Here is a 15357-nt window from a genome sequence, read left to right on the forward strand (position 1 = left end):
TTAACTGATCTTATCCATTAACGTGGAAACAAATCTAAATCTGGCAGCACTTCCAGAAGTCTTTCATGTATTTCCTGCACATGCAATTGAATACATTTCCTCTCATTGTGCTTTGTAATTGCATGTCTGTATGGCATGCTGTGTTCTCCCTTCCCACCCCAGTGGAAAACAAGCAGCCCCTTACCTGAGCTCCTCAGTGTGCTGGGCTAGAAGCTGTTGGGCTGCTGCTAGAGCAGCCATGCTCTGGGCCAAGCTAGGTTGGCAGGGTTCAGATGAGCCCAAGCCCCCTGGGGGCTCTGTCACGGTATGCGCCACCTGCCCAGCCCCATGCCCCGGCCCCGCAGCCTCCACGGGGGGTAATGGAGGCTGGAAGGCGGGTGACGCATGCTGCTTTCTACCTAAGGTGTTGCTGCCTCTACGGAGGGTGTGGTCCGAATACTTGTTAGAAATGCTACAGGGAGACGAGGGGGAAAAGCAGCAAAGGAGAGAAAGACACCGTAGCTTTGATTAGAAAATTAGAAAGCTCCAATCCACCAGGTTAAGAGAAAGACGCACACGCACACGCACACGCACACGCACACACGCGCGCACACACACACACACACACACACACACACACACACACACACACACACACACACACACACACACACACACACACACACACACACACACACACACACACACACACACACACACACACACACACACACACACACACACACACACCGAGTGTAGTCAGGGTAGATTATGAAGCAATATTACAGGGATTATATATTTAATATTACAGGGAGAATTTAAAAGGAGCAACAAGCCACAGTTAAGGAAAACTACCAGTTTCAGCACCCACAGTTCTTAGGACAATTAACCACACAATTAAGCACATATCATTGTTACTGATTTGGTTAGATTAGACAAAACAAATGCAATTTAAAGTAATCATTGTCACAGACCATTATTCCATACTTAGAAATCCCTGTGTGCCATATAAATGGCCCTTCCCCTCTGCTCCCAATAGCTAGGATGGGTGGTTCAATGCAGAGGAAAATGTTTAACTACATGGAAGCCGACTGAGCTAATGCTGAATCATTTTGCCCCCTTTGCAGCTGTCAGGAGTTTTGACGTTCAAGTGCAGAGACAGATGTGTTTACTGCTATGACACATCTAATAATGGATTGTATAATTCCAGTACGAGACAGATTAGCCGGCTTGGTTGATTCGCTGGTTATAAATATTGATATATAGCGTCAGGCTTAAATAGAGCAAGATAGGAAACACCCACAATTAAAAACCAGCTGCCCAAGTGTTTAGCTGACCACTGTGGTGAGTGGCAATAGTAGACAGGAGAGATGTTTGGAATTCTGGATCACATGCCAACAACATCATTCAGGACCCCAGTCGGGCCCCAGGGACACCCCTGTGTGGTTCTCCTGGCTGTTTACCTGTGGTGTAAAGTAACTAAGTAGATACTGAGTAGATACTGAGTACTGTACTTTTTTCTTTTTTTTTGTACTTTACTTGAGTATTTACAATTTTCTGTACTTTTACTACTTTTTCTACTCCACTACATTTATTTGAAAACTTTAGTTACTACGGTAGTTACTTTGTAGATTTTGATTATTATTACAAAACATACATTAACCACTTTGGCCCTATATATAGCCGATCTGAGATTAACATTTATTAACATATATAAAATTTTTAATACATTTGAAAACTTGCTAAAACATCATTTTTGGAAAAAACTAAAAACATATATGCCCAGTCACCGTGCTGCACCTGTGATGTTCCTTTTTACTGACACCAAGATTTTCAAACCTCCATAAGTCGGACTCTAGGATCGCTGTCCTTGGTGGATCTTCTGCCATCCACATTTCGGATTTAATTTGTGCCTTTGTACCGCGACGCTGCCGCCATGTAAAAGTTTCTGACAAAAGGTATACAGTGTGTGCTTGTTCCAATGTGTAGCGAGTGTAAGTGTATGTAGTGAGTGTGGGGGCGGGCAAACTCCGACTTTTAAAGTGAACGTGTATGCTAACGAAAGAAAGCAGCAAATAATAAAAAAATAATAACAACCTAAAACATGAACCTTGGTTGAAAAAAACTAAAGTTGTCCTTTAAGTATACTTTGATACCAATACTTTTGCACTTTTAATCAAGTACATTTTGAATCCCTGACTTCTTACTTGTAACGAACTATTTCTACCTTGCAGTGTTGAAGTAAAACATTTGAGTACTTCTTCCTCCACCACTGCTGTTTACCTGTCTTTGCGAGGTGTGTCGTTGTCTGCTGGTCCCACCATGCTGCCAGGTCTCTTCCTCTCTATGGTGCTGCAGTCGTAGTCGTTGTGGTTGTTGTGGTTGGAGGGAGGGGTGGGCATGGCGAACATGCCAGACACGTTGAACTCCACATCTAACAGCCAAAGCAGGTTCATGTCACATTCACAAGTCACTAGAGAATATTGGTCAAACCAGCCAGTATTCCCCAGTTTTTGGCAGCAAATTTCAATTTTAGTTTACTCATAGTCTGTGGAATGTCATATTTTAGTCACTTGGAATGTCTTAGTGTTAGTCTAGTTTTACGATTTTAGTCGACTAAATCTGCAGTTGATTTAGCCGACTAAAATGTATTTTGGCAGGCCTTGATGCCGTCGGAATGGCTGATTTTACACTTGCTGAAAATAGCCGATCTACAAGCTCACAACGCGCCGCAGCACTGAAACCAGCTAGTTGATATTGATGGCTGATTAGGAGTTGCAATTATTAGCGGTGATATTCTTTGGGACCATAATCAAAGAGGTTTGTGAGGTTTGCTCTTATCATCATCCACATACATCATCACATTCCGTGCTCAGCCAATCAAATCATCAATTCTGTGGTACACACAAAGTTGGGCATAGGAGGGGCTGGCGCCCCTCAAAAAAGGATAGAGCCTTGGGGGACCAGGTTTAACGGCTTAAATTAACATCTTGTTAGTTATATTGCGGGTGTGTCCGCTTCTAAAATCCACTGCTGTTTCGACATTAATTGAAATAAAATGCTCTCATGTACTTTCTAGGGATTATTCATAGTGGAAACTAAATTGACAGGATATGATTGACTATACACCATGAGGTACGTGCAGCCGTCCCTAGCTTTTTTATTCACTTAGAGGCCAGCCAATCATCATGAAAAGGACTGTTTTTGTCTCAGCAGTGTGAAAGCACAGCTGCACCTTGAGTGACAGGCAGACCAGCCAAACATGAAAAGGTTGCCACTACATTGCTTTTCAAGCCACCTGTAAAAGCAGCACTCTCCCAAATCGGCTGCTTTTGATGTTTGTCTTGCATTCTAATTGTATTCTTTGACCACTTTAAACTATTTTATACTCGCAAATTCGCAATGCATTGCAACGTGAGCTTATAGATCTGCTATTTTTGCTATTTCTGAACTATTTTGGATATTTCTCACCTTTAATGTCAAAGTCATTAAATTGCATACATTCTTTCAAATAATGACGATAGCCTAGTGGTTAAGTCGCATAACACATACTGTATATGCTCTAATGCATTCCTAAGCCTGACAGCCTTTGCTGCATGTCATTCTCTCTCCCCGTTTGCTGTCTCTCTCCACTGTGCTGTCCAAATAAAGGCCGAAAAGCCCCAAAAACATATCTTTAAAAATAAATAATAATGACATAGCATGCAATTAAAAGGTCATTTTATTCTACATGACGAGGCCTCTCTTCCTCACCCTCAGGGAAGAACCAGTCTGCATGCTGAATGATGGGCTCAATGATGGTAACCACGTGCACAGAGGTAGCTGCAGCCATCTCAGCCAGACTCCTGCGTACACACGCACATGTTAAAAACATAAATACAACCATTAAACACCCTTTTCTTCTCTTTGTCCATTTCTCTAATTCTACTATACTTGTGGGGCCATTTGGCCCTTACGAGTATAACATAACGGTTTGTCGTTACTACAATATCACAGAGTATGTTCTTAAGAAACCTGCCATGTTGTCCACTCTCTTTGTTTAGAGTGTGATATCCACAGGGGAAAGCATACTTCTTCTTTGGTGATGGCGTAGATACACACAGTAGCTAGCCAGTGAATTATATCCCTTCGTCTGTCTCATCATCAAACTTCCTCTTGTTCCTTCCTCCGACCCTCCCTTTAACTTTTTAGTCATGGACAGGCACTCTTATCTAGAGTGACATGGTGGGGCGCCGAAGTGTAGAGCAGTGGTTCTTAAGACATAAATTCAACACTTCTTTTAATGCTGAAAATGTCATTTCTGTCAGCCGTGTGACGAACTATAATTGCCTTTACTATAACTCTAGTCCTCTACGATCCCTATAACACATACTGCTCGTTTTCTATCCAAACAGGAAATTGATTGCACCTTGTCAGTCTAATCAGATACAAGTTAGACCTAGGACTGTGGACAGTAGTAGGTGAATGCAACATGGAAAACCAGCATTACCAGGTGCAGAAACACACGTAGATATTTGTTGGAATGAAAACCTGCACACACTGATCTGTGTTTCACTCAAGCTTATTCTGCCAAGTTACACATGATTAAGCGATGGCCAGAAAGGGAACTGAACTGACAACCTCACAGTTACAGAATGGTAATTCCCACAATCCTTCCACCATCTCTCTCACCCCTCTGTCTTGGCCCAGAGCAGGTTGGGTCCCAGGACGATGGCCATGTTGCTGGGGCTCATCTTGTTGACCTCGCTCTCCTGGGCCAGCTTGGCCAGGAACTTCACCAGGTACCTCAAGTTGGCCCTGTTGCTCTTTGGCAGCAGATCGCACACCACCCACAGAGCCTGGAGCCTCTTGTCTGGGTCTGACACACTGGAAGGGGAAGAGGGAGAGGTTGAGAAGAGGTACAGTAGTCTGGGTCCAATTTACAATTTAGGCATTTAGCCTTTGCTCCCAGGACCAAAGCCGAGATCCATCGGTTTAAAGAACAGGAATGTGCTCTGTGACCTTGGAGGCTATCAACAACTCAAACAGTGACGTAGGCACATACAGTACAGTACTGCTGCTCACAGTTCAGGGACAACAGGACCTCACATTCACCACACAGCACAGCGGGACCTTACACATTTTACTACTACTTACAACAGACATACACATCCACTCTCTATACATCCATTTTCAGTAAACTCAATAGAACCCTTCCCTTCCTTTCATTCTCTGAGTTACAGTAACAGTTCCTGTTCTCTCCCTGGCTGAATAGAGCAGATATAGAACATCCCTATCAGATATCCATACAAACATAAGCACAAAAAAACTATTTAATGTGCAGTTTTCATAAGTACAACAGTCAGACATGCATTTTCACCTTACTTGGAGGCTGTGCAATTTCTATATTATTGAAGGCTAAAGAGATATTTGACTTCCATTCTCACCTGGATGCTTGGGTCCACTCATCATAGAGATGGTAGGTCAGTAAAGGTTCAGGGAGTTCTCTAAGGTACGACTTCAACGCCCCTGCACAGAAAAATAAAAATAAGACATGAAACACACCGGATTCTATGATTTGTGTTTTATGCAAAGTACGAAACAAACAATACATCGATTCTTAAATCACAGTGTTCCTAGTTCCTATTATAAGTCAGGTGAAGCCAAACGTGCATGGAAAGACAGACTGATAGATTTTTAACTTGAGCTCAACACAGATAATGGCCAGATATGACGGCAGAATTTGGGTTGTAGCACACCTGCGACAGCATGGGGGTCAGAGTAGAACTCCTCCAGTTGAGACGTTGAACAGTCCAGTGCAGCCTTCAGCTTCTTTAGTTTGGAGGCCCCTGCTGCAATCCTGAACAGACCCTGAGACAGACACACACATTTGAGCAAGCCTTAGTTTAAACACAGTAAAATAACTCAATGTTAACACTGAGGATTTTACTGATACAGATTCAAACACAGGCCCTGGTACAGATGCAACCCATTCCCTCATCCTCCCCCTTCTTCCACATAATGAGTCCACATAATGAGTCTATAATGAGTCTGTGTGTGTGCCACACACACACACACACACACACACACACACACACACACACACACACACACACACACACACACACACACACACACACACACACACAGCTTTTATTTATTTTTAGCCAGTCCTCACACCACACTGACATTGCCCGGGCTCACTAGGGAATGAATGGGAGGACAAATAACGCGGTATGCACAAGAAAATGCACAAACACTCCCTCACACACTCACAGACACATGCTTGTTTTACCATAATTGTGAAGACCTTTCATTAACTTCAATCCCTAATCGTCACCACCACTAGCACAACTGTAAACCTTATCCTAACCTTAACCTGACCGTAATGCTACACCTAGGTTTGGACTTTAAAATAGGCCTGTATGAAGTCATGAGGATTTTACTCGTGGCAACTTATGCGCACACACACGCGCACGCACACACACACATGCACATCTGATTCATAATGAAGGGAGGCGTGTAGATTCCATTGTATTCTAAATCTGATGGAAGGGAGGAGACACGTCAAAAAACAAACATATCATGAATCATTATTACAGCACAAGTGGTTGACAAGTTTCTCCGAATGTGGGAAAGAGTGTTACGGAAATCAAAGGAGGATATTTTCCCCATGTTTACAGTTCATCTCTCCGCCCATGAACTCCAGACTGAAGATGTTCATGGGAACAAACAATTGGTTTCAGTTATGTCTTTTCACTCTGTTGACAGAAAGAACCACTAATGACAGACATGGTCCCACGCAACTGTGCACAGCGCTATACAACAGCAGCCTATTTGAATGACATGCAGGACTGACAGGACAGGCAAAACTCTGGCGGTGGGAGACGATAATATACGTTAACCACTTAAACCCAAACGTTCTCACACGGCAGTGCAGTTGCTGAAATGTTCCTCCATCGAGGATTAGCAGAATAATACACCGGGCCACGGTTTGCCCTCGTCATTGGATGGTTCGAGCACTTCACTTTTCCAACCAAAAATGTGTTAAGATTTGAGGTGCATGGATGGTGTGGAGCTAGAGACACGAGATGAACTAATGTTCATGTTTGTGAACGTAAGAAACAATCATCACAGGCATGCATTCCATCCCTGATCCCGTACCTCCTCCCTCATGCCGGTCTCCAGCAGCATCATAACACAGGCCTCTAAGGGCAGAGCGATCTCTCTGCTGCTGCGCTTTAGGTGCTCGTCCAAGGCAGTCCCGAATGCCGGCTTTTCTGTCCAGGAGTCTTGATAGACAGACAGACAGCCGGAGGAGGGAGAGAGAGAGCGAAAGCAAAAAAAGAGTGCGGTGAGCCAAAGAACATGATTTTACATTTTGCTGTTTCTTGGGGTCACGGTGAAGAATAGTGTTAAAAGAAGAATAAACAGGAGGAGTAATAGATGGTCATAGTGTGTAGAATTATAATACAGTGAAAGACCACAACAAATAAATTAACGAATGAAGATATTTATTTATTTTCACCGTCATATAAATTGTACACAGTGAGTGCACTGCTGCGTTTATAACTTTATACTACAAAAGTTTGTGTCTACTAGTACTACATGCATGGGTGTGAGAGAGAGGGGGGGGGGGGGCTGGGTGGAGTTGAGTCAGGGGGTTGAAGTAAAACCCAGGTGGGAGTGATGTGAGAAGGTGTGTGTGTGTGTGTGTGTGTGTGTGTGTGTGTGTGTGTGTGTGTGTGTGTGTGTGTGCGTGCGTACGTATGGAGTTTGTGAGTCATCGCCACATGCTGGGAGGCCAGCAGGCATCGTCTGGTAAAGACCACATGTGTTTACCGCAGAAAAACAAGCTCCAAAGAACAAGACAAGACTTTACGACCACAAAGACCGAAAAGAGTCAGAGAAGGAGTGAGCGAGAAAAGCGACAGCTATGGGACGGAGAGGCTGAAACAAAACAGCCGTCTCCTTAGCGACTCTGGCTTTTGGCGAATATCTGTGGCGTACAAAGTTGGCCTCTGCCGAGCCGGATCTGCCATCAAACAGGCCTTCAGTGAACAGTAGTACGCATTAAAAGACCACAAAGCAGCACTGCAGCGTTAACGCAGCCCTTCGCTAAACTTGCTTTCCTCTGTTGAGTGAAAAGCCTGTCGGCTCTCTGCATGCCGCCGAGGGTTTCTGTTGTTGTGCTCGGCCAGAAACCTTTACGGTACCGAAGGGAGCTTTTTAGACGTGCACAGTACGACAAAGGCTTTGAGGAAGGCATGGGGGATGGGGACAACGCACGCCACTGAAACTAAAAGGACACAGGCGTTGTCTTGGGTCCGTTTTGGTGCTGGTGGTGCATTTTGTACTGTTGGTGGGGGAATACTGTAAAAGTGGGTCGGGTGGTGTTCTGCACAGTTCGTCATTCTAAAAAAAAGTTGAGGGGAAAAAAGGGGGGTGGGGAGGGGGATGAAGCAGAATGGCAGTGCTGTGCTGTTCAGGGGAAAGTGTGTAAAGTCTATGTTAGAGTTTGTGTGAGTGAAAAAAAAAAGGAAAAAAAAATCTTGGGAATTGCTCGTGTGTCATATGTGAAAATGCTATCTGTATTGTACTGCTCTTTCCAAATAAAACAAATATTATTTAAAAAAAAAAGAGTTTGTGTGAATGTGTTGTACAGTACCTTGCTGTGCTTGGATGGTCGGCAAGACACACTCCAGAACAGTGAGAGATTTTCTGTGGTAATCAGCTTGAGCCTCTAGAAGCTGGGAATGGAACAGAACACATAAATATAGCCATTGACGGAAAGACAAAGTGAAGGAGAGAGCAGAATAGACAGGAAGATAGAACAGTCAGAGGAGAAGAAACAGACAGTCAAGAGAAAGAAGGATGCATGGAGGAGAGAGGGGTGAGAGAGTGAGAACCACTTAAAAAAAAGAAATGACACAAAGTCAATAAGAAGCTGGCCAATTCTCTGTTCTCTCAGTTAATGTGTACAGCTGTGAACATTCCCATGAATCGCGCACACACACACACACACACACACACACACACACACACAGCTTTGTGAAGCGCACGTCAATGCAGCACACTCACCATTACATAGAAGCGAGCATAGTCCCCCTCTTTGGAGAAGAAATTGTACATGTCAGCTGCAAGTTGATCCTGTGCCAAAAAATACAAGAAACAATTGGAAGCAGACCAAGAGATTAAGAGAAATTCCATTTGAAACTAATGTACATGCCACTAACAAACAGAATGCCTTTCTGCATGACTGAACAAAGACGTCTGCCATAGGGAACCAGAAGTGCTGGGTATATCATTATTATATAAAGATTGTGCTGTTATACAGTACTTTGTCTTTAAAAGAAAACGGCTTTGACTTCATGTTGCAATTGTGCAAAAACATATATGCACTGTTCCATGATAGCAGTGTTCTGACACCGTCAACTTTGACAACACAAGTCAGTCTCATCATATCTCCCCCTTGGCTCTCCTCCTGTCCGTCTCAATAGAACAAGCAAAGGGAAAGTTGTCTGCCATGTCTCCCTTTATAAAGAAACACAAAGCCCTTCCAGGCCATTGATTTTGTCAAATCGACATATCATTAATAAATAAACCCACATTAGAGTCTGTGTCAGCCAGGTAGCAGAGTGGTGGGTGTAGTTAGCGGTCAGCTGAGACCATTAGTTTGCACTCTCTGTGAGTCACAAATCTTCCTGTTGTTGGCAACACGTCTCAATGAGAGCCAGAGGGAGAGCGAGAGAGGAAACACAAGGCTGTGGATTTCCTGGACATAAAACCTGACACGTGCAGGGTTACACATACAGTCAGGCGAGGAGTACGTACAAACTGATTGAGACACACCAAACTCTAGACGACTAGATTTACACAAACACACATGCTCAGTGAGGCAAGGAGGAAGACAGAGACACACACTGACTCAGCATTGTCATTGATGGGAACATATCCACTCAATGAGAAGAGCAGACAAATACTGTGAAAACACACATGCACCTAAACAATCGAATAAGGGAAACAGGCGGGCAGGCAGCCACACACTGGCTGTGTGCAAGATAAACAGAGCAAGTTGACAGCAGTTGGTTAAAGACTTCCTCTTTCACTGATGTGTACAGTAGCTTGATTTGTTGGTCAGACATTAAGAATGGCCTGAGCTATTGTTTTAGGAAGCCACCAGGAATAACTTTCCCTTTGTCAACAAAATGTGAGCTCTGGAAATGGTGGTGGCCAAAATGGAGATTCCAACCATTGACCTGGTAGGCCAGCAAGGCTTGTTACCTTGCACAGCTCCACTTTGTTCAAGGCCTCATCCACCTCTTCCTTCAAAAGATCAGCTTTGGCCGTCAGTGCTTGAGTGTTGGTTCCTGAGATTATCGACTTGGTTGCCTGCAACCATCTGTGTTGAGAGGGGAAAACACCACACATTCATGGCTGAAATCAACGCTGATGCACTGTCAAGTCCTCCGAGTTCATTTATCCATTTGTATCTCATGAGACTGTAGAAAATTAACCATATAGACCCGGAACACTTAAGATTTGACTATATAGGCAGGAGTCAGATAGACGAGGTGGATGCCGTTATGATCATGCACCACCATTAAAGATAAACTCACCGTGCTCTTGCTGAATCGTAGTCCAGCACCAGTTTGGCCAGCTGCTTCCTTTGCTTCAGGATGTTGGGGATGTCCACCTGCGATAACCAGGCCACATTATGGTCAGCCAATTAGCTAAATCATCTGCTGTTAGGCAAGAATTAACGTCAATAGAAACTCAACCCTCCATGGCACAAGGCTGTACAAATTGACCTTTGTAGGTCTGTGAGTTAAATGAACACTTCTCAACAAGATCTTGCTGCATATTTCTCTGTTCTGCCTCTGCCCATGTGTGAGGTGCGTTTACTTTCGGACCTCTGCTAGCTGGTTGAGGGGGTCCAGAACATCTTTCTCCAGCTGCAGTTCGTGTTGCATCAACTCCGAGGCCAGACGGTTCTCTGCCTCTCCACACACCTCCATCATTTTCCTGTAAAAAACATGCATGCATGCATGCACGCACGCACGCACGCATGCACACACACACACACACACACACACACACACACACACACACACACACACACACACACACACACACACACACACACACACACACACACACACACACACACAGTAAACATGAATCACAAGTTCATCCATGCATTCCCACAAACAACAAAGTATCTGTCAATAATCTGTCCCACCAGTTCTGCCTTCGGCACCAATCCATAATGGGAAACTAAACCAGGCCAGTGAAACATTGCCATTACCAGCTTGTCATTTCATGTCAGGGTCCTGAAAGTCCTGGTTACATCCTTCGCTGCATGCATGTATGCATCATCAATTTATTGCATGTAATTGATGATAATGTATTGACATATCGTGTCATTCACCAGAAAGAGACAATGTACAAGCTCACAACACGGCGGGTTGCAAAGCTTGCAGATTGTCTATTTTTAGTACAACCAAATGTAAATCAGGCTTGATAGATTTTTATATGGATGCATTCCTGAATGGAGGATTGTACACAAAAGAGTTTTGTTTGTTTTCCGGATTTTCGTTATTAAATGCAGCTGTCTTGGACATGTTTCAAACCTGTGGAAGGGGGGGGGGAGAAAGAAAAACAGGCATGTGCTTCCATTTGGAGGAGGAATGTTGTAGAAAATACATAAAAACAATGATGTTAAATTTTATCTGGAGTTGTATAACCTAATATTCACTAGGTTTAGTTTATCATCCAGGTGAAAAGTAGATTATTGAGGGAAGCTTGAATACAATCTATTGTATCAGTTTGTCTTATTTTAAATGGGTTATTGTTATCAGCCAATATCTAACAATGGGGCATAGTGAGGCCTAAGGGGTCTCCCTGAGAAGCCCCCAGGGGTTCCACAGGTTTATTGAAGATTTTTTTAGTAACTATTGCATTAGTGTTTTTGCATAATCCTGTGTGACAATGTACTTCTGGCACTGGCCGAGGCTGACAGAGGTACTTTCCCTTCCTCTTTAGTTCAATTCAGATATAGAGACAGACGGGCGGATCTGTGGGACTTTTTCATGGAGCATTCACTTTCTAGATCCGCTATGTCTACGTCTGTCTGCTCCGGTTCCATGTGTTATGTGGCACTGTTTGTCTCAAACTCGTCATGAAGGGAAGGGAACAAACAGAATTCTGAATCTCAGTCTCACCACTACAGAAGTCCCCCTTCATGCTTTAGCCTTCATCTGTGCTGCATTAGTACAATTTGCAGTGTTGGCCATCACAGACTGATTAAGTAAAAAAGGGATACTTTTACAAAGCTATATCTGTCGACGCTCTTACTGAGCGCATTTCTGTTTCTGATCACCTTAATGACCTGCCAAGATCAATCGTTTCTGATTTGTTTTTAAAAGCAGAATTGCTCTGTAATTTCGGTAATGGATCCCTTTCATCCTTCAGCCATGTCAGTTTCCTCACAGAATCGTGTCAGTTATCAACAGGGAATTTTCTGATCTTCTTTTGAAATAAACTACAGGGACGAACCCTATTGGTAGATAAAAAAGGCACAGTGATTGCTTGCCCCGAAGACATGGCCTCCTATTTCACACTCTCTGGGGTGCTTCTGATCCATATAGCACAGTTAACCAAGCGAAGGCTTCAATTGGCTGCCTAGGATGTCAACCAGTTACTCACCCAATCAGAGAGTCTTCTCCCAGTTGGTTCCCACCATCCACCATGGCCTGGGATAGTGCTGTCAGAGGAAGCTTTTTCTGTGGTGGGGTGGAGGTAGGGGGGGGGGGGGGGGGGGTGAGAGAGAAAGAGAGAGAGAGAGAGAGAGAGAGAGAGAGAGAGAGAGAGAGATGTGGCCACTGATTAGCAATTAAATAAACCACAGAAAGCCTCGAAATGTGGCCGAGGCCAGTGTTGGTTTTGCTACCTTCACTACTTGGTACTTAAGCCAATGGAAAACCCATCAAGAAGTTTCCATTTTGAAATTCAGTGACTGAAGAGGAAGTTTGGAAAGTTAAGGAGACAAAGGGCAGCGAGAACCTACTTGAGGCAAGAGCGAGAATACACAGTAAAATCCTCAATGTTCATTTCACACAGAGAGTAAAACCTGGTGCAAATGGATCTGTAAACTATGTTTTACACTCTCAGAGTTAAATTATCCAGAGGATTCTACTGTGCAGATGTTAAAATGGAATATGAGGTGCATTCTAGAGAATCAATCCAATATTACATGATAGAAATGCATCTCATTATGAAAGCCAAAGTTCACCTACAGGTACGTTAGGGGTACTACCTAGGACTGCACGATATATCCAGAACAAATGCTATTTTAGCTAAACACTGTATTCATTTTTATAATACATGTATACAAAATATGGACACAGGTTGATATGGTTAATGGTGCCAACTCGTAAACGGTTGTACGGTTTGGTAACCCATGTTGAAAAGCCCAATAGCCTAAGCTATGGAGAAAAATGAGGTTGTTTTTATCATGGTATATAACCCCAAAGCGATAGTTTCATGCACAGTTTTTCCCATTGGAAGGCAGTGAAGCTTGCAGGTGGACGAGATATGGAGATGAGAAGTGTGAGGACAAAAAAAACAAAACAAGATCATCTCTAGTTGTGCTTTGTTTTTTGTTTGTTTTACCTGACCATTTCCTGTATAGAGGCGTGGGACGGACTGTGGTGCATGTTTTGAAGGGGTAACAAAAAAAAACAGAAAACAGGGGTCAGACGTGCTGCAGGTTGGCCTCACATTAAAGAGAGACCATCCTGCAACCACACAGTCACATGTTAATTTCACACACAATGTCCCTGAGTGAGACCCTGAAAACCAGACATCATAAAATGGGACAAAACTAATTAAAAGATATCTGCCGTTATAGACATTCTAAGATCACAGAAATGTAGTCTGGGCACAATGGCTCTGACCTCTGAATATTCGGTACTCATAAGTCCCCATGTATAAGCAGCAGCTTCTATACACCTAAGGCCCCGAACAGACAGGATGCAAAACGCAGGGGGTGCCTTTATTGTGAAGTCTACAAAGCACTGAAAGCAAAGAATCTTGCAGCACCTTTTTTGCTTTGAGATTAACTTATTATTATTTTCAAATTGGGGCTTCCAGAACTTGAGGTCCATAGAGTGTAATAACCCAAGGCACGCTGACATTTAAAAGCAGTGAGCAAAAGGCTTCACTCACAATTTGACAACATACAGTACACACAGTTAACGACAAAGACTGTGTTGTATTCTGTCTGATTGGGGTCTAAGATGTCACATTTACAGTTGAGATGGCTGCAAACAACAGCATTTATTGACATCAGGTTATGAACACATCTTTACATTAATGCACTACAGCTTTAACCTATTCTGAGCGGGAACCCCTTTTGGTGTTAAATAGCAGATCTACAAGCTCATTCCGCACCACCGAGTGGCACGCTACGAGCTTGTAGGTCTGCTATTTTTTTTTAATCGTGAAAATGCGGCACACATCTTTGAATATATATTCTTTCAGAAGAGTTATTTTTTTAAGGCCAAAATGGGTTAACACGAAATAAATAAAGGAAATGCATTAAGTGGAGCTTGTGATTGAAGGGCATCATTGTTCATTATTCATTAGCAACACATCGTTGGCTTACGTGTCGTTTTTCTGCGTCGGCTCCGATGTGGCCCTGCAGACAGGTGACCATCCTCTTGTGTGTGTTGTGCGACACCACACGCACCGTCTCCATGCGCCGCTCGATCTGTGCAGAGGACAAGACCATGCGATCAATACAACCTTTGTTCAAGACTGGGGAGCACACAGAGGGAAGACACTCGTTTCCCATGGGGGCTGAGCGAACAAAAATGCAACAGACATTGCTTTCATTTACATGAAAGAAATAATCATATCAAGTTGTTCTGTAAGACAGAAGAAATAGAAGATAACAGAGAAAGTTTAGAATCTGCCATACTGTGCTATAGATATCTTGAATTAAGCTTGAATTATTACGTGTCAGTTAAAAGAATATGTTTTATTACACACAATGAAATGTGCAATGTCTGAGAGTCTCACTGTTGCAGTCAACAGAGAGATAAAAAATTATCTGAGTTCAATTCCAGTCATTGAAGCTGTTGTCATACAGGGAAAGGAAATCAATTAGATCTTTCTTTCAGCTCTTAAATATGGATATAATTCAATTTAATATAAAGCCAAAATGTTCAGGTTAGGGTTAGCAGCACCTGGCTGCATTATATGTCTGTGAATATGGATAAATGGATCAGCATCGACAGCGTTCCCAAATCAACATTACTATACTACTAGTCTACTACTACTATACTATAAAATCTTTAAAATATATTTTTGGATTTCCATTTCTGCTAAGCAGTA

General features: G+C 43.2%; 1 protein-coding gene across 4 annotated transcripts in view; it reads right to left on the reverse strand.

Moving 5' to 3' along the window:
- Positions 1–15357, reverse strand: part of arhgap17a (Rho GTPase activating protein 17a) — a 44838-nt gene that overhangs the window by 8254 nt on the left and 21227 nt on the right. For 2 of the 4 annotated variants that reach the window (XM_083787895.1, XM_083787897.1), the window contains exons 3-17: positions 14627–14731; positions 13633–13665; positions 12667–12743; positions 10872–10983; positions 10578–10654; positions 10243–10360; positions 9040–9108; positions 8627–8708; positions 7123–7250; positions 5718–5829; positions 5406–5487; positions 4651–4845; positions 3733–3824; positions 2263–2413; positions 185–451 (exon numbers count right to left, since the gene is read on the reverse strand). In XM_083787895.1, the coding sequence (XP_083644021.1) occupies positions 185–451; positions 2263–2413; positions 3733–3824; positions 4651–4845; positions 5406–5487; positions 5718–5829; positions 7123–7250; positions 8627–8708; positions 9040–9108; positions 10243–10360; positions 10578–10654; positions 10872–10983; positions 12667–12743; positions 13633–13665; positions 14627–14731 (1700 nt within the window). The remainder of the gene's footprint in view (positions 1–184; positions 452–2262; positions 2414–3732; positions 3825–4650; positions 4846–5405; positions 5488–5717; positions 5830–7122; positions 7251–8626; positions 8709–9039; positions 9109–10242; positions 10361–10577; positions 10655–10871; positions 10984–12666; positions 12744–13632; positions 13666–14626; positions 14732–15357) is intronic. The other 2 variants (XM_083787896.1, XM_083787898.1) reach the window with 2 other exon arrangements.

The sequence above is a fragment of the Protomyctophum parallelum genome, assembly GCF_964188405.1.
Source record: "Protomyctophum parallelum genome assembly, chromosome: 17".
Taxonomy (NCBI): domain Eukaryota; kingdom Metazoa; phylum Chordata; class Actinopteri; order Myctophiformes; family Myctophidae; genus Protomyctophum; species Protomyctophum parallelum.